Below are 25,052 nucleotides of genomic sequence, written 5' to 3'. Positions count from 1 at the left end.
AAGCACAGCCTGACATCGCTCTAATCCGACAATGGTGGAAAATTTACTTCCCATTGTTTCACCACCTACTACATGAATAATGGCATCCGTCGGCAATTGCCATTATGATGGAGTGGTGGAAAGGCGCAACTGCAGCATCCTTGATATTGTCTGTTGTATCTTACAGCATGCTAAAATTCCTCCTACTCTTTGGGCCGAAGCAGCAAAGGCAGCTTGTCTATTGCTCAACGCTCGATCAACAAAATCCGCCCTCATCATATTGCGGAGTCCATTGTCGCTAGCTCTATCCGCGCTTCCAATCCATCATCAACTGCCATTACTGTCATCAGATCTATTCGAGCATTCTTCACCTGAAAAGCTACTAGTTCCGGATCTTTCCCTTATAGATTTGCCCTACGTGCCGTCAATCCAATCAGATCCAAGTTTGTCCACACTCCTACGATAGTTATGTTTGCGTCGATCTAGTTGACTCTTTCATTGGCGTAATAGAAGAGGGAGGCGAGCAACTCACCTATGCCCCACCTTAGACAACCTCGTGGTGGATTTTGGCCATGCATTCCGAATTGCACTCTATCCAGAAAAATCACACATGGAACCTCGTTCTTTTTTCCTCTAGGTATTTGCCTTATATTGGCCCAATGAATGTATAAACTAAAGCTCAGCATCAACAGTTGTCCACCTCAGCATAAAGCTCACATTGTTGCAAGGGGTTTCAAACAACATGAGGTTAACTTTGCTGAAACACTTGCTCCTACTGTTTGGTAGGAGTCCATCTGTCTCGTTATCGGGCTGGCCGCACATAATGCATGGCACATTTTTCATATGGACGTAGCCACCGCATTCTTGAACGGATTCTTACAAGAAGATGTTTTCATGTCTCAGTCTCCCAGATGCGCAATCCTCTACACTTAACATTCAATCTGAACCGTTCACTCTACGGACTGAAACAATCCTCCAGAGCGTGATACAGCCGCATAGACTCCTACTTCCGAAAGCATGGCATGTTTAGAACCGCGGCCGACCCAAACATGTATTACACTTGCACAACGTCCTTTGCTATTCTCCTTGTCTTCTATGTTGATGACCTCCTTATCACAGGTTCAAATTCAGCAACTATTGCATCGCTAAAAAGACTACTTCATTCTGAATTCAAGATGACTGACTTGAGCCTCATGCACAAATTCGTAGGAATTCAGTTCTTTCAAACAACGCTTAGCATTTTACTCCATCAGGTCGAGTATGTTCAATCAATCATTGATGACTACACTCTGACTCCTCGTGCAACAGCCCACGTTCCGCTCTTTAAACTGACACAACTTCAAAAAGACACCCCAATCAACGAACACGATTATCAAGGTCTCATTGGCAAACTATATTACATGACCAAGACCCGTCTTGATATTATGTTTGCCGCCTTGCTACTTAGTTGAGTTATGCATGGACCACAACAGTTCCACCTTCGTAGTGCTCAGCAAGTTGTCTACTACCTTCAAAAAACCTCATCTCTTGGACTGTGGTTTCTAAGAGAGGAGGGAGATCACATACAAGGTTTTTCTGATGTGGACTACGCATGAGACATTGATGAATATCCACTAGCGCCTACCTATTCACCAATATAACAACCCCTATTTCTTGGTGTTCTCAAAAACAGACCTCAACATCCAAGTCATCATGCAAGTCAGAATATAAAGCACTTGCACGTTGCACATGCGAGGCTATCTCGCTGAGGCACCTCATACAAAAACTTGGTTTCAAAAGCAATTAAGCAACAAAGATCTGGTGCAACAATCAAAGTGTTGGAGGTTACTCTCTGATCACCATTCATCAACCCTGACTAACGACGACTATTCCAGTAGATGATATCCCCGAAAACTTGTTCCCTGATTGTAACGTAAGAGAATATAATACTCTTCCGTGCACCTTTAACTCTGAACAGTATGTTCCATTTCACCTATGTTCCATTTCACCTCTCCGCTTAGTATGGTACAGTTGCGAGGGTTGACAGATTTTGGCGAGGTAAGGTTGCCGTTCTGTTGGAGCTCCTGTCACCAACGCCTCCTGGTTCTATTTTTTCTCCTCTCTTGCATCTTTGTTACTATAGTGTACAATTGGAGATGTTGGCATGTCCAAGTTTTAATTCCTTGTTGAGTTACAAGGAGGCTGCGGTGGTGCAGACAGCCCTGTTGTTCGTGGGATTTTTTGGTCATCAAGGCCTATTTCTGTTTGTCATTGGTTTTGAACGGCAGATTGCCTCCAATTCTGACTGTCCCTGATCTAATTCCACGTTGATATTCTTCTCTTTATTGTCCGTGATCTTCTCTTGCTGTTAGTCCTCTCTTGGTTGTTCTCGTGGATCGGCTCCTACTAATCGTGTTCCTCTTGCTCTCATGCTGCTGATCCTCGTGTCTGCTCTTGGTTTTATCCGTTTTCAATCTCCATCATCACCGTAGAGTCCTTGTTGTTGTTCTTCTTCTTCAAGCTGCGGCGCTTGCTTAGAGTTGCCATTGCTGATTACGTTTTGTCGTTTTGTTGTTTTCCTTGGGTTTCCGATCATCATGGTCATCCTCACTGCCTTGGCTCTCCTACACAGCAACCGCTTTGCTCACGTCCTGCACTCGCCGGTTGATGCTCAGACCATCCCAACTCGCATCACTTCACTCCCCTACTTGGGCAAGGACGCAAGATGTTGACAGCTGTTGATTTTCTCCGGGCTAACGACCGGGTTGATGATTCCGATCTATGTGGTGATTGTCGTCTGTAGGAGCTGGAGGGGATAGTACGTGAGGTTGCCGCAACGAGGAAATTGCCAACCGGCGATTTAGAGTGAAGCTGTGAGGCAGATGTAGAGATGATAAGAGCTTTGAATCGAGACATTTAAATTTTGTTGCCTTCGATTTGTGTCATAGTTGGTGACGACTGTAGCTGAGTTGCAATGCGAGGGTACTACTCCGTATTCACAGGGTGTGGATTAGCATTAATCTTGCAAGTTTTTAAACACTGGTGAAGTATTGTTGGGTCTGGTGCCGATTGCTACTGAAGTTGTTCAGGTTAAGCTTGGGTCTTCTAAGAGGTGCACTTAAAGGATGTGGAGTTAGTGAGCGTTGTGGTGAGAGATATAGATTGGATGGCCAACGCATTAAGTTCGTGCTTCATTGTGTGCACAAACAAAATGATGTCAATAGACATTTGACGTGATTGGAATTATACTACTTGAGGGAGTGAGGTGACTCAATTCCATCGACCACAACTGGGTTGTTGATCCTCATCAACGAGGTGGTTGCCATCCGCGGAAAAGCTGGAGCTTGGTAACAAATTTGTTGATGGCCATTTGACTCTACTTCCCATTATTGCAGTCGCTGCTAATGTCATCGTCGTATTAGAAGGCGAGTTGCCAGTAGGCAAAAATGAGTAGGCTGAAAAGATCCATAGTGGTGGAGTGGAGCAGTTAGAGGTTCTTGTAGCCAAGTTCTGGTTACAGTTAGGAAGGCAAAATCACAACCATGCGACCACACAAAAACTGCTGAGGTAATATTGTTAAGAATTCTAGTAGACAGAACAATATTTGGATGAATTTTTTGGATGAAGTTAGCTTAGGATTTGGGTGAATTTAAGATGTGGATGAAATCTTATTCAGAGATAAAATCTCATTTAAGGATGAAATTTTATTGATGGATGAAAAATAAATATAAAATATAAAATTTCCTCAATAGGTGAAAATTTATGAATTAATGGACATTGCATGCATGGATGATTGTGAAGGCTCATTATGTGAAATGAAGTTAATTTGGAGAGATTAAGCAATTGTTTAACAATAATTTAAGCAATAGTTATAATTAGTGAAATACATAAGTTAATTAGATTATTGAAATTTAGAATAAATTACCATCTAATAGAGATTTATTATAGTTCTTAAGAAAGTTCTATCAATTTGTATAATCATATAGAACAAAGTGTATAAGAATCTATATGATTATGAAGTATGGTCCTTTAATCCTTTTTAGGTTAATTTTAATTCTTAATTCAATCCTAATTTAATCTTAAGATTTTTTTTCCAAAATCCTCTTTAATTATATTGCCAAGCTTTTAAGTTGTTGTATCTACATGAGCCATTTCATGCAATCTAAAGAGGAAAAGAGAGGAGAGAGGGAGAAGAGAGTTATCATATTTTGCTACCTCTAGGGTTGTTTGTACCTTCTTTTCTTATTGTTTATTTTGTCTTGATATTATTGTCTTCTTTGTTATTATTGCTACTATCAAGTTCAAGCTCTGTGAGCTAGAAATCTTTATATTACTCAAGTAGTGTTGTAGTGGAGTTGTGGAAGTTCAGTTGACATTGATTCTTCTACAACACTAGTTCTTTTTTTGGTTGTATTTTTCTCATTGATTGTATTGGCATCAATTCTTCTTCAAGCTAATATTTTTTTATTTCTTTATTTATTTTTTCTAGTCTTCATTACTATTTTTTTTTGTTATTTTATTCATCTTTATTTTCATCTTCATGATTGTGGTGACATTTTAATTATAACAACCATGGTATTGGTTGTTGTAGGATCTTATTGTAAAAGCCATAATTTATATGGATTGCAAAATTTGCCTTTTCAATAAGGCTTTCTTTCAATTCTCATTTCTTGACTTCACACATTTAGTTGTAGTTCTACATTTTATTTGTGGATGATTGAAGTGTTGCAAGTCTCATCAACTAAGCTTTGTGCTGTGTGTGTTTCTTTTGCATTGTATAAGTATCTTTTAATATTATCTCTAGTGTACAGTTTTATAAATTAAGAATAAGAATTGAGCTCTTAGACTTTAAAATTCAAAAGATCTAATTAAACAAAAGTTTGTAGTGTATTATGATGTTAAAAGTTTGATTTGGATTTAACTCCAAGCGGATGTCTATTGCTGAGGTGGTTCATCACCAAAGTGATTCTTATACCATTGATTTTACTCTATTGATTATCTTGGTTTTGATCTACATCAAAGTCTTCTACTTTCTTGTTATTACTATCTAATTGATATAGCCTATAATACATTGGTGATCTTCTACAATGCCTTATAGTGGTTGTTGCTAATGGTTGTCACCTTGCCAATTGCTGTTTTGAAGTTTATATTTATACTTGTCATTGTTCCATCTTTAAAAGTGACATTGAAATTCCAAACTTCAATCATGGATTCATCTAGGTTTGAAGTGAAATTCTTGTCTTATTAGAATTGCACCAGGGTTTAGTATATTAGAAGATAGCCATCATAAGAGTGCTTGAATTAGAACACATTTATAAATTTCAATTGGATAGAGTTTTTAAAGAAGAAATTATATAGAAGATTTAGACTAAGTATTGACAAGTTAATAAGCTACTGTATTGTTAAAACAACCAACAAAGTGAACTACTCCTTACTCATATATAAGGATGACTAGTGAACTTTGTTTTTGTCCTAGAAGAGCTAGTCCATTATTCTTTTCAAATATATTGCATGTTGCACTTCCAATCATTTTAATTCTATCATTATTGTTATAAATTAAAAAATCATTAATATTAGGTAGTAAATTAATATTGAATTAGACTATTTAGTATTTAAATTTGAAACCTTGTGAGTTTGGACTGTAAAATAAAAAGACGAGAGCTAAAGTTTCCAAATTGTATCAAAGAAGCCATCTTAAAGTCCACTATCATACCAAAGAATAAGGTATAGAGGACACAATTTTTTAATTCTTAATAGTTCTGGATTTAGAAGATGAAATTCATAATTAAGAGTCTAAATAAAGATCATTAAGATAATATTGTCAAATTTCAAGGATTCAACTTTGATGGAATTTATGATTGAATGCAATTATGACAAATAAAAAATTATACTAAGACAAAATTTAAATAAAGAATGGATTTAAGATTAGAATAAATGATTATTTGAAAAAGAAATTTTGACTAAAAATGAATCATTATTCATAGATGAATTGTTATTTAAAAATAAAATTTGATTAAGAATAAATTAATATTCACAAATAAATTATTATTCTAATATAAATTTTTGATCAATGATGAATTATTATTTGGAAATAAAAACTTCTAAAAATTAATATTTTACATGTATCAATTCTATTAATTCTTATTATTTATTAAAATACTTTGAAAAAAATATTAAAGATAATTTAGGTGGCTTTTAAGTTAGAAATGTAAGTAAATGATATAACAAGTTAAAACTAAATTTTTAAGTGAATTGGAATAAACCAACAATTAATAGGGTTTTATTTTAGCTCATAGTTGGACATGTGTTGGAGGTCCTATAGAACATTGCCTTATAGCTCCCAATTAGATAGTATATAAAGAAATAAGATTGAAGTCTTCTTCACTCTTATCAATGTCTTTATTGCTCTTAGTCTTATTTTAAGACTCTTTAGTTTTCTTGTTTTTTGTAATAGCTATTTTAGTTAAAAATTATAATATATTTGAGTGATTATCTATTCTATTCTAGTGACACAATAGTATTGACCATTTGATTCTTTGTGATTCATGTCCTTAACACATTTTTAACTTCTACAAAAAGTGATAAACTTGTTAAGCAAAAAGTCAACATATGCAACACATGATCAACTTGTTGGCCAAGTTTTCAATATCACAATCACCTACAACACTTAAAAAATCAAATTCAAGTCTATAAAACTTCTATAAAAGTTCTAGAAGATATTATCATTTTTAATTATTTCTACTTATTTCTACCTTACTTTTTTCTTTTTCTTTTTCTTCTTTACCAGTGTTGGTGTGTCTTTGACAATTAGTGCTATTCAAATTGTTGTTTGTTAATAAATTAGTTCAATACACATCAATATCCCACTCCACAAATGATGTATTGAATACCTTCCATTCATTGTTGATCACTGGCAACTATAATGGGTTCAAATGCAACTGTACTTCATGAAAATCCTGTTATTAGAATAACCCTATGCTTTGCCATCTTGCATTAAGGACGTTCTCTTCAATCGCTTAAACAAACACAAAACTACATATAAACAATTGTGTATTTCAATCCTTCAATAAACAAATAAATAAAATCCATTAGCAGAGAGCAATCATTCTTAAATCTCATCCTTATCTACATCTATGCGAGTTATACGTGATCAGGTACGAGTTGCTCACATCAACTTCCACCTTGCACCCCCCCCAATCACAACAACAGCCGACATAAATGAATACTATCCAAAATTAAAGAGCTCCAACAAACCAAACATATCTGCAACACAGAGCACGTAACTCTCATTGTAGAGCAGGCGCGAATGAAACCTACCTCCATTTGGCGCAATCCATATCACTCCATCATAATTGTCCAGGGCACCGCTGTCCCCAACTAGGTCTATTAAAGTCGCGGTCCAGATTCCTTCTGGAACCATGGCATTGCAGCGGCGAGTCATGCCCTACCCCACAAACCAAAACTATATTACATTTTAGCCTTCAGCTTAGATCCGATGAGTGTGAGTGAATATTTTTATAATTCTTCTGACTGTTGTCGGACTGGCAGTTCTGTTTCATCATGATCATTGCAAATTGGGTAAAACGAGTTCTATATTGAACTTTAAATTGAAGTCAGTGAATACAATGTCCAGTTAAGCATGTAAAAACCAAAAAACTAAAAATTAATATCGTGTCCAACTGCAACCATGTAATACTGCACCCTTAAGGGTAAAACTAGAATATTCTTGTGGGGAACGTTTCCCACAACCACCGATTCACACTTGCGGTTCACAAAATGCCTGGCACCGGGACTGCCAGCCAGAACCATTTCGGGCCCCTAACATCTCGTGTCATCAACGTGAACTAGCGGAGATGGACAACCAGAGGAGTCGAGAAATATCCTCCACCGTCCTGCATTGCACCCTCGAGACTCACGTGACCACACGATGTGGCTGCACAAGGTTATCCCAGGACTTCGCATTCCAGTGACCGCAGCTTGAAGAGTGTCCACGTTGACCTCATGAAGATGCACTTGCCGAAGCAGCGCATTGAAAAGCGAGGTTGGCCAATTTCCGGACGAATTATCAAGGTCATAGCTTTCACTCCAAATAGAAAGCATATTGGTGACAACTTTTGGTGGGATTCGGCCGAGTCAAATATCAGGGACTCTCAAGAATCCTTGCCCTGCATCCCCGTACATTCAGCAGCTTGACTCAAGTAGCGTAATTCTGGATCCCTGTTGAAATAGATGCTTACCGCCTCCTTCTTTCGCGCACGAATGGACATCCGATGTGCCCGTGCATTACAATATCTCCATCGGTGAAAAAATTAACTCCAACGCAACCAAGTTGGTGGACCGACGAGGTTTTACTTTTCCACAAACACCATTTTGAAGTGTGTCACAAGCACGCTGAATGTGGGGAGGGATCCATTTGATGCGGTTTCTTTTCAGTCCCCTTCACAATGCATTGGCTAATAATAGGAATGATTCCCACTCGTGTTCGAAAGATTCCAGCGGAGAGCACGTTTCAGATTTTAGAACGAGTCGAGGTAATCCCAACTCTTCTGTTTGCTTGGTTTAGACAACGAAGGTAGAGGTGACTGTGCAGATGGTGACGTGGACTGGCGCTGTCTCGTCATCTGCCATTTCCATTTGCTGTCCACGTTGGTGTTTGTCCACTTCAGGCAGTCCCACGCATTGCTTGCCTGCCACAGCTTCACTTTTGCTTGGGGGTATCACTGGGTGCAACGAGTTGCTACCCCTCCTGCCGCACCTAACACATGATTCGCACGGCTAATAATCCAGGTAGTGCTAATTATCAAGTCTCCGCATGAGTGGCTTCCTGAACCCGAAGCTGTTGTTGGCAGAACAGGGGCCGGGGTTTTCCCTTGCTAGAGGCAACGGAAAGCAGACTCGTGGATTGAAGATGGATGTGTCAGTTGGACATGCTTGTAGGACAATTCAACAGAAATGAGACGGAGCTCATAGTAACTTCTCTTTGTCAACGGCGATCTTTCGAGCCGCAATGACCACCAGGGATGACCCACTGTAAACAAGGTATCCAGAAGGCCAGGATTTAAATTAAGCCTAAGCCCAGCGGTTCAGGGCTGTCTCCGATACGATCGGCGCATGTGAAAGAACTCGTAGCTCTCGACTTGTAAGAGAAGTGCCCCCCCAGAGAAGCCGACTCTACAAATCTCATCTCAGGAAGAGGCAGACGGTGCGCCTTATAGCGAGGTTTGATCGATATTGGCGTTTGATCGCGCTGCCAGACGCCATGATGCTCAACCGGTTGGAGACGGGGAGCCTTGCTTCGGCATTTCGCGGCTCCCGCGAAGGGTTTGTGGTGAGCAGGGGGAGGTCTCCCGGGCGATCGCAGTCGATTCAAGTGCGAGCCAGCTCGGGCGGTGATCCAGCAGGATGGCTGCAGACCGCCTCGAAGCAGCTCGGCAAGCTGAGCAGCTTCGGGGAGAAAAGGAAGACTGCGACCACCACCTCCACTCAAGGATCCTCCGGCGACAACGTGCAGTACACAGCTACTGCCACTATCATGAAGAAGCTGAAGTTGCTGGACCTGATCGACCGGGTTGCGGACATTCAGGACGACACCAGTGAGATTGTGGGAGGAAAGCGCGTGACCGTTCAGCTCGTGAGCAAGGATGTCGACCCAAGTAAGTGGAAAATCCGGTCGCGGGCTGTCCCGTCGAAGCTCCAAATCGGGTCTCGTTTAGACTATTAAACTATCGTGCTTTATTTAGCCGGCGTTTCACTCTGTTGCAGAAACCGCTAATTTGTGACGATTGTGGTTGGAATTGTTGCAGAGACGGGTGAGAGCATGAAGAGCAGTGAGGTGATCTTCCCAAACTGGGCTGGGCTCGAAGGACCAGCTGCCTCGAACATCGATTTCGTGCTTGAATTCACCGTGCCCAAGTCATTTGGCGTCCCAGGGGCCATCCTTGTGAAGAACGCCCACCCGAACGAGTTCCTACTGGTGTCGTTCGAACTGGAGCTCCATGACAAGAGCAAGGCACATTACGTCACCAACTCGTGGGTGTACAATACCGAGAAGACAGGGGCTCGCATTTTTTTCCAGAACACGGCCTACCTGCCGGACGAAACTCCAGCTTCTCTCAAGGCTTTAAGGGACCAGGAGCTTATCAACCTTCGAGGTGACGGAACCGGCGAACGACAAATCGGCGACCGCATTTACGATTATCAGATATACAACGATTTGGGTAATATAGAGAAGAGCGAGGAACTGGAGCGGCCCAACTTGGGCGGCAATGACATGTACCACTTCCCTCGCAGAATGCGAACAGGTCGACGCAACACCACGGTCGGTAAGTATCTTCGGTCGGAGAGGGACCCAGGTTACCAGACTGGATAAATTCTGGAGAGGTTTTGTACTTTGCTATTTCGGGGAGGAGTGACCGTGGTGGGCATATTCACGTGCAGAGGCGAAGAAATTTCCCGGAATGGTGTACGAGACGCGAGAGAGCAAGGGCGATTTTTACATCCCTCGCGATGAGGCCTTCGAGCGCGCGAAGATGTCCGATTTCCTGGCGGACGGATTCCGCTCCATCGGTCACTCCGTATCGTCGAAGGTGACCGGCTTCGTGACGAGGAAGCAGGAGTTCGATACCGTTGAGGAGATCAAGAAGCTCTACGCGAAGAAGGGAGAAAAAGTCGGAGGGATTAACAACGTCTTGCCCGACAAAGAAGACATCCCGGAGCAGGAGCAGCATCCTCTGGTCTTCTTCCAAGAAGTAATGAGGCCCGACGGAAAAATGGAGCATCCACTCCTTTACCCGCTCCCTCGACTCTTGCAAGGTAGGATCTTGCCTCCGATGCAGGGTCGCATTTGCAGTCCTTGTCGTAACTCACATTAATGTCAGATGTACGAATGTAGGAGTGTTTGACTGTGGACGTGTTGGTTGTGAGACAGCCGACGACACGTCCTGGAGAAGCAATGACGAGTTTGCTCGGGAATTTCTGGCGGGATTGAATCCGGTGATGATCACGCGGGTGAAGGTAATCGTCGTTGACCTCATGGGTATCGGCTTAGGGTGAAGATTCGTGCCTGTCGGAAGGTTGATTGGGACGCGGTGGTATTAGCGCTGACTGTGAACGTGGTCTCGATGGTCAGGAGTTTCCAATTAGGAGTTCACTCGACCCTGCGGAATTCGGTGATCCCACATCCGCCATCACCAAGGACCATATTGAAGGTAGCTTGGAAGGCCTGAGCGTCGAAGAGGTGAGTACATGTGCTGTCACAGGGTGTCAATTCAGTCCGGGCGCTTTGTGGACGTAGTTGACGGGCACTGTGATGGTGTTTGTTCTGCAGGCGGTGACAAGTAACAGGCTGTTCGTCGTCGATTACCACGACGCGTTCCTCCCGTTTGTGGCGAAAATCAACGCACAACAGAACAGCGCAACATACGCCACCCGAACACTTCTTTTCTTGTCCAAGGATGGAATCCTGAAGTTGCTCGCGATAGAACTGGCCCTGCCCCCGAAGACGGTCGGAGAGGAGAGGATCACCCGTGTGCTAACCACCCGAAAGGACGATCAACTTTGGAAAGTGAACTGGGAGTGGGAGCTGGCGAAAGCTCACGTCTCGAACAACGACATCACCGCGCACCAAGTTTTTAGCCACTTGTGAGTGCCGACCGTGTTCCTTTTACTTCGTTGGTCTAGTCTATGTGGGAACGAAGGTCAACGTTGTTGCGTCGTCATTTCCTTCTGTCATTTCTGCGTTTTAGTGTTCTTCCGATTAGTGAGAAGAAAGAAGCATCCAATTCCTTGAGTTCGATGCGTGTACAGCTCGCGGTGTCACGCGGTGACGGAGGCGGTGATCATTTGCTCGAACCGTAACCTCAGCAAGCTGCATCCGCTCATGCAACTGTTGGCACCACACTTCAAGAGTACGCTCGAGATCAACCGGCAGGCACGAGCGACTTTGATCGCCGCGGGTGGGTCTATCGAAACTCACTTCACAACACGCGCGTACTCGTTGGAGATGGCTGCCGTGAACTACAAAGACACGTGGACGTTCGAGTCGCAAGCACTGCCTACCGACTTGGTCGCCAGGGGCATGGCGGTGCCAGACCCGGATTCGCCGCACGGAGTGAGGCTTGTGGTGGAAGACTATCCGTACGCCGCGGATGGGCTCGAGCTGTGGGGCGCTCTGAAGGCGTGGCACAAGGAATACGTCGATATCTATTACAAGGATGACGCCGCTGTGCTGCAAGATAGTGAGCTCATGACATGGTGGACCGAAATGCGGGAGAAAGCTCACGAGGACAAGAAGGACTCGCACGGGTGGCCGGAGCTGAACTCGAAGGAAGCTCTCGTGGACATTTTGACGACTGTTATTTGGATACCTTCGTGCCTGCATGCGGCTGTCAATTTCGGTCAATACGATTACGCGGGATTCATGCCGCACCATCCCACACTCACCCGACGCCTGCTTCCGGAGCACGGCAACGAGAAGGACAAAGCAGACTTCAACAAGAATCCGGAGAAGTATTATCTGACGTCCATCTCCAACATCGACTCCACCACAACTGCGATGTCTGTGTACGAGGTGCTGTCGGCGCACTCACCGATCGAGGAGTACATAGGCGAGCGTAACGGAAATTGGACCGATAATGCGGAAGTATGTCAGAAATTTCTCCCCGAAATCGTGACCCTTAAACCGTGATGTATGTGTTCATATGCGATGAAAGATCTTGAACGTTTGAGTAGCATTGGGTTTATGAATTGTGCTGTTTTGGTTTCAGGCACTGGCCGCATTCAAGCGCTTTAAGGAGAGGGTTAATGAAGCGGACGCTGTGATGAGGGCACGTAACGCGGATCCGAAGCTGAAGAACAGAGGTGGTCCTGTGAAAATGAATTATCAGCTGCTCCGACCTCATTCGAAGCCCGGTGTGACATTCATGGGTGTGCCCAACAGCATTACCATATAGGTTGGGTGGAAATTGTGGGGGCTGTCACACCGTACAAAGAAGTTAGACATGTAATGGTTATGTAAAGTAGTTCGATCGGAAAAATCGTAGAGGGCTGTCACTCCGTACATGTAACTTAGACAGGTGGTGGTTGTGTGGAGCAGTTCGAACGGATAGTGAGATTCAGCATTGCAACCTTCACGTGTTGTGGTTTGATTTTGTGATATATAAATAAATCTATCAATTTCTAATGAGACTGGTGAGGGTTTATGTTGCTGAGAGAAGAGTAGGGCTTAGTAACTGAAATGGCAGTGCCGTATGGTTTGTTCGACCTTGACCGGTTGTATGTGCGAGAATATTTTCACAAACAACTGATGTATACATATAGTAAGGACTATACTTGAACAAATTTGCCAACGGTTCTTAAGTAATGTTTCGTTGAATATGTTGCATTTCGGGGAAGTGTCGCTTTTTAACAAACCCATGAAACGCCCGCTCGTTCGGACGATACATAAATGAGAGAAACTGTTTGAAATATCTGAACGGAGAGCTGGCAAAGAATAATGAGCGTCGAGACAATGGCTGTATAATGGACATCGCAGCTAGTGCATGCGCACGACATGATGAGCATTGAGGCAATGCCTGCGGAATGGACATTGAAGCCGGTGCATGCGCACGACAAATGGCACCTGGAAACGGGCACAGGTAGAACTCACCCAATACGATGACAGTTCGACAGTCTGCGGATAATGATATGAAGATCAAGAGATCACTGTAGACGCAAACTGGTGGTCCCCATTGGAATGATTTGAATATTAAAGAGAATTCTGACGCTAGTGGAACCTAGAAGTATGATAGTTTATCCGGCTGATCCAGACATCTCGACAAACTGCAGGTGAAGGGGCCCGCAAGTCGGGACGACGCATAAGCCGAAATCTAATACAACAGACAACAAATAGGCGGGAGCAGTCTCTCGTGCGCATTTTGGCTTAGTTCGAGTCAAACCCCTGTCTGAGAAAATTATCTGGCGTCGTCATCAGAGTCGGATTGAACTTAAAATAGGACAGTGAATTTGGTCGGATTCCTGGTGAATGGGAGTCACGAGGCTGCCGACGTCTGACGCTCGAGCTTGACAGGGTTGAATGTAGCGAATGATTATTAGCTCTCTACCATTGTGATCTTGATGAAAACATTTTCAGTTGTGATTTTTTGTCTTCAAATTACTTACTTTTTATGAAAGTATGGGTCCTAATTTACTTTACATGTTGCCATATACATACATACACTATTGATTCTTTTTAGAACAATTTTTGCAATGAAGATGTGTTTTATTAGAATTGATGAATAAAAAGTAAATAGTTAACTAATCATGATATGCAAAGTGAACAATATGCATCATTGTAATAGACAAGAAATGTTTCTATATTTTCAAAGCTGTTATTTTTTGCATCATGGATCTAAAAGTTTGTCCAATTTTATTATATGTATTAGCAAAGAATATTATATATATATTGATCATATTATTGGTAATGATAAATTTAGTACATAAAGAAAGTTTAGAGCAATATCAATGGTTTGCATTTTTAAAAAATATTATAACAAAAAACAAATTTTTAGTATTGTAGTCATGTTATGAGTTACTATAAGTCAATACAATTATAAAACAATAGTAGACTTTACAAATATACTTTAGAAACCAAAGACAAAGGCACAAATCACAATGTGTACCATGTTATTTCCGTAGCTATAGCCACATATTATAAACGCCAACCGCCTCTTTGATACATGTTCAATTGCCTCCACAAATATCAAAGATCTCATTATCAAGTTGACAAACAACCTAGCAAATTAATGCATGATGTAAAGAAGCTACACATCTAAAGACTAATTGTAAGCTTGCAACAAGAGTAAAACATTCATATTGCATTGTCATGGATAAACATATTTACTTAGATAAGAAGTATTAGATAGAAGATAAATGTAGGTAGATTTGATATTATCTTATGGCGTAGCTTCTTAAAAGCTTCATAGATGCTTATTTGATTATAGACATATTTGTAATTGATTGATAGATTAGAAACTTGGCCAACAAGTTAATCATGTATCGCATATGCTAGTAGCTTATAGAATAAGCTAATTAGATAGCATACATATAAGAAACTCGTCTTATAAATTAGAGATGTGTCTTCCAAGTTGGATATATTGTTGTATTATGATTTGGCTACCATGTGAAAATAATGCATATATATAATTAATATATAATTTATTGTACAATGTGGTGAAATTGACATTATTAAATTTTAATTAGTTACAAAAGGTGGTTACATTGCTACTTTGAAGTAGTTAGTTTAAACGAGCTACTATTGAGGTTGATTTTATATTGATAATAGTTTTTATATATTTAGAGTTACCTTTATTAGACATTGGTGATTCTTAAAATTCCATTCTATTTTTTTATTTGGTATTTAGCACATATACTATGTAAAACTTATTAGAAAAAAAGATTAGAGAAGGTTTTTTGTATAAAAAGTAAGAGTTATGCCAATCATATGGATGAATGGAGATGAATGATGAAAATCTCTATTCATATTGGCCAAAATTCATACTCAATGGACTTCAAAGAGACTATCGAAGGCCTTGTTAAGGATTAGGGTTTCTCTTTTGAAACCATTTGAACATCAAAGATTTGGATCATCAATTTTAGGATCTCGAGTATGGTTTTGATGAAAAATTTGTGTGATTTGGAGTTTTTGTGAAAGAGATGTAGGCACTCAAAGTTAAGGTGTCAATTTTGTATTTACTGTCACTCTTATGGATATAGTGTAGGCGTATAAAGGGCTTTTGAAGATTGGATTGTACATTTGGAAAGTTGATTTAAAGAACTTTGTTTTGTATTCAAAAAATAAAAGGTTTGAAGTGGATTTGAAAGAGAAATGATTGCTTGAAGATAGCATTTCCAAATTGAGGTTTGATAGTGAACTAATTTTGTAAGGGGTTTGGTTTTATCCATATCTTGGGCATTTGGATGAATCTTTGGCTAAAATTTTCTAAAAATTTGTATTACTATGTTATAAAACTACATACAAAATTTTGTGGCATTTAAAATTTTGGATTTTTGAGATATGAAGAAAATAGTATTTGGATGCTTTTAAATTAAAGTTTAGAGCATGTGCTAGGATATCTAAGATACCAAATGATCTGTAGTAGATTTACAATTCATTTCTTTTGTAATAAAGATTCAAGATAAATACTACATTATCTAAAAAAATTTAAAAATTGAATAGTTAGATAAAGAGATATGAAATTCTGAAGTTTGGAGAAAAAAAACTTTTATGGGAAGAAAATGTGTTAAAAGTTTTTTCTTCAATTTGAGCATTTTATGCAAAGTAAAAGAACTTTTGGAAGCCAAGAAATTATATATATGTTAAAGATGGAGATACAAAGCTATGAAAAAATTCTGATATAAAGATGGATTTTTGTAAGAAGATTATGGATTTTCTTTGAGCTTATTGAAAATCTCACTTATTGACAAATAGTTAGTTATAATTTGATATAGCAAAGGATATTAGGAAATTTCTAGATGCTCTAAGAAATCTCATAAAAAAACCTTCTTAAATATAAAAGATTTTATAAGTAGAATATCTTTCTATATTGTTTTATTTATTTATCTTTTATAATAAGAATAAATCATTTAATAGAGCTTAGCTAATAAGCTAAAGCTAAACTCTCTACATCTAAGTCCCAGTGTATTTGTAGATAGAAAATCACACCATACAACAATGTGTCAAAGGTCCTATAGAATGTTGTCACATATCTTTTGATTAGATAGTATATATGGAGGCAAGAGTGAGCCTTCTTTGTTCTAATCAATGCCTTTTTAGTCCTTATTTTTGTTTGAAGATTTTCTAATCTTCTTGTCTTTGGCAATAGCCATTTTAGTTTAATATTATACCATCTTTGAATGATTTTCTAATCTTTTTGAATAACATAAGAATATATTAATCTTTTAGTTGTTTGGAATCCATGTCCTTATCTCATGGATATACATAGAAACTTTTATAAATACCTATATGATTAAGTAGAAGTAGATAAAAGTAGATTAATTTCATAATACCTTTTAGAGAAGCTTCTTATAAGCTTAATAGATGTTATTTTTACTTTATATATATTTATAATTAATTGATAGGTTAAAAACTTGATCAACAAGTTAACTATATGTTGATAGCTTGTAGAACAAGCTAATTATGTGGCATACACATAAGAAACTTGCCTTGCAAGTTAAGATGTTCATCTTGCAAAATCAAAGTATTTTGGAAGTTTTATAAGACATCTCCAAGTAGTTCCTAATTAAGAGTATATATGGAAACAAGAGTGAAGCCTTCTTCATTCTTATCAATGCCTTTTTAGTCATTAGTCTTGTTTCAAGACATTCTAGTTTTCTTGTTTTTGACAATAGTCATTCTAATTCAATATTATATCATCTTTGAGTGACTTTCTAATTCCTTTCAGTGATATAAGAGTATGTTAAGGAATTTCTTTCCTTGAGATTCATATCCTTGACAGTTTAACAAGAGTACTAATTTACTGATTCTATCTTATTTTAGAAGTGAGTGAATTACTCTACTTCTATTTTTGTATTTTTATGGTTGTGGATTATCCATCTTTAAATAAAAAATCTTATTTTCTAAAACTAATCTTTTCCTTAAAGAAAGTGGATTTTCCTTCTTTGTGAATTTTTTTATTAGAAGTTGTAAATTAATCCTCTTTGTGGAAATTTTTAATAGAAGTTGTAGATTACTTTCCTTTAATTTAATTTTTTGAATTTGTTTGAGTTATCTATAGAAAAAAAAATTATGGATGCTACTCTTAGCAAAAGTAAAAATAAATTTGTAACTATTGAAAATCTTCATAAACTTGTCAACACTCTAAGAGTAAAAATCTCATGTATTTCCAACTCAAATCATAGAAATATTATGCTGTCACGAACATATATTTATTGTAATTGTTACCTAAGTGATATGAATAGATAGAAGTAGGTAAAAGTAGATTAATTTTATAATATCTTTTAGAAAAGCTTCTTAAAAACTTCATAGATGCTACTTTGACTTTACATGTATTAATACTTGATTGATAGGTTAGAAACTTGGTTAACAAGTTAACCACATGCCATACATATTCATAGCTTGAAGAACAAGCTAACTATGTGGTACCTATATAGAAAACTTGCCTTGCAAGTTAAGATACATGTTATGCAAAGTAAATACGTTTTTGGAGGTCCTATAAAATATCGCCACATAGCTCCTAAATAGATAGTATATATAGAGGCAATAGTGAAGCCTTCTTCACTCTTGTGAACTCCTTTCTTGCTTCTAGTCTAGTTTCAAGGGTCTATAGTTTTCTTGTCTTTTGGCAATAGCCACTCCAATTTCTTTCTTAATATACATATTTAGTTATTTCAATTTTGACATCTTTCTTTGAAAAAAGTCTCATTTAATTATTTATTTTTATCAAGTTCTTATCCTTGACATATGCCTATGCCTATAAAATAAGTTCAAAGTCTATAATAAGAAGTTTTATAGTTGAAAGAAGCAAGTAGATCGACCTAAGAACCAAGTCCAAGGGATTTTGCTTCTAGAAATATGACAAGGAGAAGGATTAGTATGCTTGAAAAGTCTGATGGAACAAGATCAAAATTTTGAGGATTTTTGCAATAATTCAAGCTTCATCTAAGATTACATTCTTTTGAATATCTTGATAGATTTACTCAAGTTGGATTTATAGGGGTGCTTCTATTAAAAAGTGCTCTCTCTTGATTTGTACCTTTAATAAAAAAAGATTCTTGACTCTTTTATGATTTGAATTCATTCCTAGAAGTATTTATAGCCACATTCAAAGAAAGTAATTAAGAAATAGTACTAGAGACCAAGCTCTTATCTTTATGGTAAAGATCACGGTCATCCACCATACATGTTGTAAATTCTAAAACCTTGCTTGCGATGTCGACTCGAAAGACAAAGTCTTCATCAATTAATTTTAATATGGATTGAAGAATAATGTCAAAGACTTATTATTGACAATGCCCGAGGCAAAATCTTTGGAATAATTTACTGCTCAAGCCATTGCACAAGACAATTGATTATTTGAAAGATGTCAAAAATAAATATTTGGCTGAAAAAAATAAATCAAATAATGATGATAGCTCCCAAGTTTTTAGAAACTTATTCATCAAGACTAAAACCAATGCAAATTGATACAGTATATTTTAAATTCTTTACAAAGCAGAAAAAAATTGACAATATCAATAGAGTTTATACTTAAATTGTAAAGAAGCTAGGCACACTACTCAACATTGTCTAAAGAAGCAATGTAATTATAAAACAGAAAGCACAATTGCCAAAGAAGATAATATGTCAAAAAACTAGTTAATTCAACTACAATAGGGATGACGAGGATGGAATCGTGTGCAACATCTAGTAAAGGTCATATTTTCTATTTAGATCTCTCACCTTGTTTTACAATAGAAATCTATTTAGGACCAGAAAATCACAAGTCTTAGCCTTATTGAATTCAAGAACCTTAGCCTGTTTTATAGATGAAGACTTTGTGAAAAAATAAGATATATCTTTACTTAAAAAAATCAAACCTATGCATGTAAAAGTAATAGATGGACGTTCATTGTCTTTTGAAAATGTTATATTTGAAACTGCTCCTGTAGAAGTAGCAACTAATGGTCACAATAGTTTTGTAATATTTAATGTGATTAAATCTCCTTCTAATTCAATTACTTTAGAATTATCATGATTAGAATGATATAACCCTCAGATAGATTGGATTTCTTGCAATCTCAATTTCTCCCATAGTTTAGTCCAAGGTCCTGCTAAGCAAATAAAAATCCATAAGTCTAGTATATCCAAACCATTATTGGTAGAAACGAGAGCTTGTATGCATGCAACAAATGAAGGGCCATCTTTTACTATATATGCCATTTCTATTATTGATGGCGACAAGATATCAAGTGATATTCTTAATCAATGTCAAGATTTTCAAGACATTTTTGAAAAGAAAAAGGCAGATATTCTTTTGGAGTATTGTTCTTATGATTGTTCCATTGATCTTTAAGAAAGAACTCAACCATCATTTCTATCAATCTATAGCCTATCACAGTATGATTTGCTAGCACTCAAAGAATACATTGATGAGAATTTGACTAAGAGCTTTATTTACTATTCTAAATGTCTAACCTGATCTCATATCTTATTACTAAAGAAAAAAGATGGATCTATATGGATGTGTGTGGACTATTGAAGACTTAACAAGATCACCATTAAGAATAGGTATCTTCTATCTTTGATTTTAGGACTTCTTCATCAACTAAATTAAGCAAAGATCTCTCAAAAAATATATCTACAAAGAGCATATAATTTAGTCTATATTAAAGAAGGATATGAATGAAAGACTCTTTTCAAATTAGGGATGGAAATTTTGAATATAATATCATGCCTTTTGGACTCATGAATACACCAACTACTTTTCAATATCTAATGAATGATGTAATTTGTGAGTTTTTTAATGATTTTATTATTTTTATTTAATTATTATTTTAATTCATTCTAAGAATACAAAAGAACATGAAGTTCATGTTTGTTGTGTATTATAAAAAGTAAAAGATGTAAGATTATATACAAAGATGGAAAAGTATGTATTCCACATTATTCAAGTTAATTTTTTGGAATACATCATTTCCAATGACGGCCTTATGATGGATTCAAAAAAGGTCTTATCATAAATTAGAAGATCGTAAGAACAATAAAAAATGTGTAATGTTTTTTGAGATTTGTCAATTATTACTAAATCTTTATCAAAAACTTTTCTCAAGTTGGAGTTCCACTTATATGTTTAACTTGTAAAGATAAAATTGAGTAGAATAAAGAAGCTAAACCATTGTTTGTTGTTTTGAAGAAGGAACTTATTTTTGCACCAATATTATATTGCATCAACTTTGCTAAGGCATTTTTTATGGAAACAAATGCATCAGACTTTGCCTTGGATACAGTATTGTCACAAATGGGAATAGATAACAAATTCCATCCAATAGCTTTTTATTTCAAGAAATTTTCAGCAACTAAGATTAATTATGAGATCCACAACAAAGAACTTCTTATAATTATGGATTTATTTTAAGAATGGCGTCATTATCTAGAAGATGCTTCAAGTCCAGTCGCAATATATATAGATCACAAGAACTTCAAATATTTCATGTTGGCATATATTTTGAATCATTACCTAGCTCATTGGAGCATGTCATTACCAAGATTTGATTTCAAGATCACATATTGATCTAGAAAAAAATAAGGTTTATCAGATGCTCTTTCTAGACGCTTTTATCTTGCACTAAAAGAAGGAGACATATCTATTGAACAACAAAGAATAATTCTCTTAAAGCCAAAGAATTTTTATCTTTGAGAAAAAAAATCAACATTGATTGTTAATTTGACCTTTTTCAAATAAATTTAATCAAGTATGTCCTCTAATCCTCTTGTTCTTGATATTAAGAATCTTTCTGCTAAGTTTCATGATGTTTCAAAGTTCAAGTTAAAGAACAACCTATTCTATTTTGAAAGACACCTATATGTTCTAGAAAGAGAAGCACATTTACTTATTTTTCAAGCACGTCAAAACTTTCTAGCATCATGATATTTTGGATACAACAAGACTTTAAAGCTTATATCTAAAGATTTTTTGGTGGACTCAAATATAAAAGGCAATAAAAGACTTTGTCCAATCATATGATATTTATTCAAGATCAAAAATTCCTCATCATTGATCCTATGGACTTCTCCAACAATTGCCTATATCCATACAATTATGGTCTTCTATTTCTATGGACTTTATTAGAAATCTTCTAAGTTCAAGTTCATATGATTTCATTTTTGTAATTATAGATTGTGTCACCAAAATGGTAAATTTTGTACTATATATAAAATCTATTTCAGGTAAAAAAACAACTAAGCTTTTTATTGATAATATCTATCACTATTATGGATTATCAAAGGATATTATATCGGATAGAGAAACTCAATTTGTATCAAGATTTTAGAGAATCCTATTCAAGATTCTAAAAGTGGATATAAAGCTCTCTTTGGCTTTTTATCTTCAAATTATTAGGCAAACAGAATGGATGAATCAAGTTCTAGAGCAATATTTGAAGTATTCTATTAATTATCATCAAGATGATTAGATAATTCTTTTGCCATTAGTAAAATTTGTATACAATAATTTGATACATTCTTTTGCTCAACAAACACCTTTCTTTTCCAATTATGGTTATCATCCATGACTTGATACTTTTGACTTTTCAAAAGTTAATAATCTTATGGCGAAAGATTTAATAAATTGTTTGTTAGAGCTATATGCAACAATGAAGAGACAATTAAATGAAACTTAAGAACAACAAAAGACTAACGCAGATGTCTATTGATAGGAACAACCACAATTCAATGTAGGTGATTAGGTATGATTACTCTGTCGCAATATCAAGACTACTCATCCTTGTGATAAGTTGGACTATTGTAGGCTGAGACCTTTTCCTATTTGTGAATAAATCAATCTTGTTGCTTATTAATTACATCTACTGGAGTCTATGAAGATCCACCATATATTTCATGTATCTCTTCTAGAGCCATATAAAATAGTGAATATTTTGAGAAGAAGACAAATGCCACCTCTTCCTATAAAAGTGGATAATGATCAATAATTTGAAGTCGAAGAAATCTTAGATTTAAGGTAATACCAAAATAGATTAAAATATCTTATTTTATAGCCTGAATATGATATTAGTGAACGCACATAGGAGCCAACAAAGAATCTTGTAAATGCAACAAAGAGAGTTGAAACTTTTCATTAACAACATGTATGAAAATGAAGATGAAGAATAGAAAATCTTTTTTATAAAAGAAATAAGATTAAAAGAAGATTATATTCTACCTTCTATCTTTTTTCTATATATTTGTGATGTAAAGGAAATGGAGAACCAACAACCAACAAATTCAATTCAAGAGCTTTTATTTACAGACTTATTAAATGAGATATTTCAATTGTCACAATCTTCAAGGTGAAAAAATCAAGATGAAGATCCTTAAAAATGACATATCCTTCCTTGAATAGAAGGCAAGATATAATGTGTTTGGTATCACGACCTTTGAAAAGAGTTTGAATGTTTGGTAATTTTATTAGAAGTAGGAAAAAATCTTGACAATATTTCAAATATTTTATTGGAAAGAAGTTATGAAGGCCTCAACAATGATCAAATAACATGGTGGTCTTCTTGTTTTAGTATAGAATACTATCAATGGTTGAAAGGACCTATCAAATATCTTCAAAGAGAACAAATATCAGAGTATGTGGTAAATACAATTCATCACATCTTAGATCTTCTCAACATATGAAGATTGCTCCTTATAGAACTCGTCTCTAGAAGGGAGAATAATGTCATAGATATACATAGGTACTTTTGTTAATACCTATATGATTAGGTAGAAGTAGATAAAAGTAGGTAAATTTCATAATATCTTCTAAAGAAGCTTCCTAAGAGCTTCATAGATAATGTTTTGGCTTTACATATGTTTGTAATTGATTGATAGATTAGAAACTTGGTCACTAAATTAACCACGTATTGATAGCTTACAAAATAAGCTAATTATGTGGCACACATATAGAAAACTTTCCTTGTAAATTAAGATATGTATCTTATAAAGTCAACATGTTTTGGAGGTCCTATAAGATATTGCCACGTAATTATTAATTAAAAATATATATGAAAAAAAAAATGAAGCCTTCTTCATTCTTATCAACACCTTTTTAGTCATTAGTCTTCTTTTAAGGCTATCTAATTTTCTTGTGTTTGGCAATAGCCATTCTAATTCAATATTATATCATCTTTGAATGACTTTTTAGTTTTTTTCAGTGATACAAGAGTATATTAAGGATTTTCTTTCCTTGAGATTCATGTCTTTGATACCTTGACATGTTGATAAGAATGTTAATTCATTGTTCTTATTTTTTTATTTAAAGAAAATAGACTATCTTACTTTTATTATTATATTTTAAAGGTTGCAGACTATTCATCTTAAATTTAATATTTGAATTTCTTAATAATAATTTTTTCCTCAAAAAAAGTTGAGTACATTTTTTTGTGGAAATTTTTATTTGATATTAGAAGTTATGGATAACCTTCTTCTAATTTGACATATAGATTTATTTGGATTATCTATAGAAGAAAAAATTGTAGATACTATTTTTAGTAGAAATAAGAATAGATTTGTAACTATTACAAATCATCATGAATTTGTTAATATTCTTAGAGTAGAAATTCCATATATTTCTAACATCAATCATAGAAATAGTATTCCAATGCCTATCGAAGAAATCAAAAATAAATTTTTAAGTCCATGCTAAGAAGTTGTGCAATTAAAAGAAGCAAGTAGATCAAGTTTATAACTAAATCTGAAAAGTCTTGCTACTATAAATATGCAAGAGACAAAGATAAGTATGCTTGAGAAGTTTGATGGAACAAGATTAAAGTTTCAAGGATTTTTACAATAAGTAAAGTTCTATCTAAAATTTCATTCTTCTTGATATATTGATGCATTTACTTAAGTTAGATTTATAGGTATCTTTTTTTTGGAAGTGGTCTTTCTTGTTTTGCATCTTTGATTGAAAAAGATTCATAATTACTATATAATTTAAATTCATTCTTGGAAGTTTTCATAACCACATATGGAAAAAGTCATTAAAAAAAGATAGTAGATATCAAACTTATATCTTTACAACAAGGATCATATTCAGCCACCATGTATATTGCAAAATTCCAAAACCTTATTTACAATGTAGATCAGAATGACAAGGTCTTTATCAATCAATTTTAATATGGATTAAAAAATAATATCAAAGATTTATTATTGACAATACTAAGAACAAATTCAATAAAGCACTTCATTACTCAAGCCATTACATAAAACAATCAATTTTTTATAAGATGCTAAGAACAAAGATTTGGTTGATGAGGCACAAGTCAAGTTATGATGATAGCTTCTGAGTTCATAAAAGCTTATTCATCAAGATTGAAATCTATGAAAATTGACATGATAAGTTTCAAATCTCTTCTTT

The 25,052-nt window shown here is 36.1% G+C and overlaps 1 protein-coding gene and 1 long non-coding RNA gene across 2 annotated transcripts; both read left to right on the top strand.

The window, feature by feature from the left end:
* Nucleotides 1-1,801: 1,801 nt before the first annotated feature.
* On the top strand, nucleotides 1,802-3,707 carry LOC112292279 (uncharacterized). The gene is made up of 2 exons (XR_002972669.3): nucleotides 1,802-2,016; nucleotides 2,591-3,707. It is a non-coding gene; the product is annotated as an uncharacterized LOC112292279 (long non-coding RNA).
* A 5,348-nt stretch (nucleotides 3,708-9,055) lies between these two features.
* LOC112292817 (linoleate 9S-lipoxygenase) lies at nucleotides 9,056-13,141 on the top strand. Its single transcript, XM_024541655.3, has 8 exons — nucleotides 9,056-9,611; nucleotides 9,762-10,280; nucleotides 10,396-10,770; nucleotides 10,886-10,971; nucleotides 11,087-11,194; nucleotides 11,285-11,598; nucleotides 11,764-12,598; nucleotides 12,723-13,141. Exons 1-8 carry the CDS (start codon nucleotides 9,218-9,220, stop codon nucleotides 12,906-12,908), a joined length of 2,817 nt encoding a protein of 938 aa, XP_024397423.1. The 5' UTR covers nucleotides 9,056-9,217; the 3' UTR covers nucleotides 12,909-13,141.
* The last annotated feature ends 11,911 nt before the right edge of the window (nucleotides 13,142-25,052 follow it).

Source organism: Physcomitrium patens, chromosome 15 (assembly GCF_059467195.1).
Source record: "Physcomitrium patens ecotype Gransden chromosome 15, ASM5946719v1, whole genome shotgun sequence".
NCBI lineage: Eukaryota > Viridiplantae > Streptophyta > Bryopsida > Funariales > Funariaceae > Physcomitrium > Physcomitrium patens.
The sequence above is the reverse complement of the archived record's forward strand: the minus strand, read 5'-3'. Positions and strand labels throughout refer to the sequence as shown.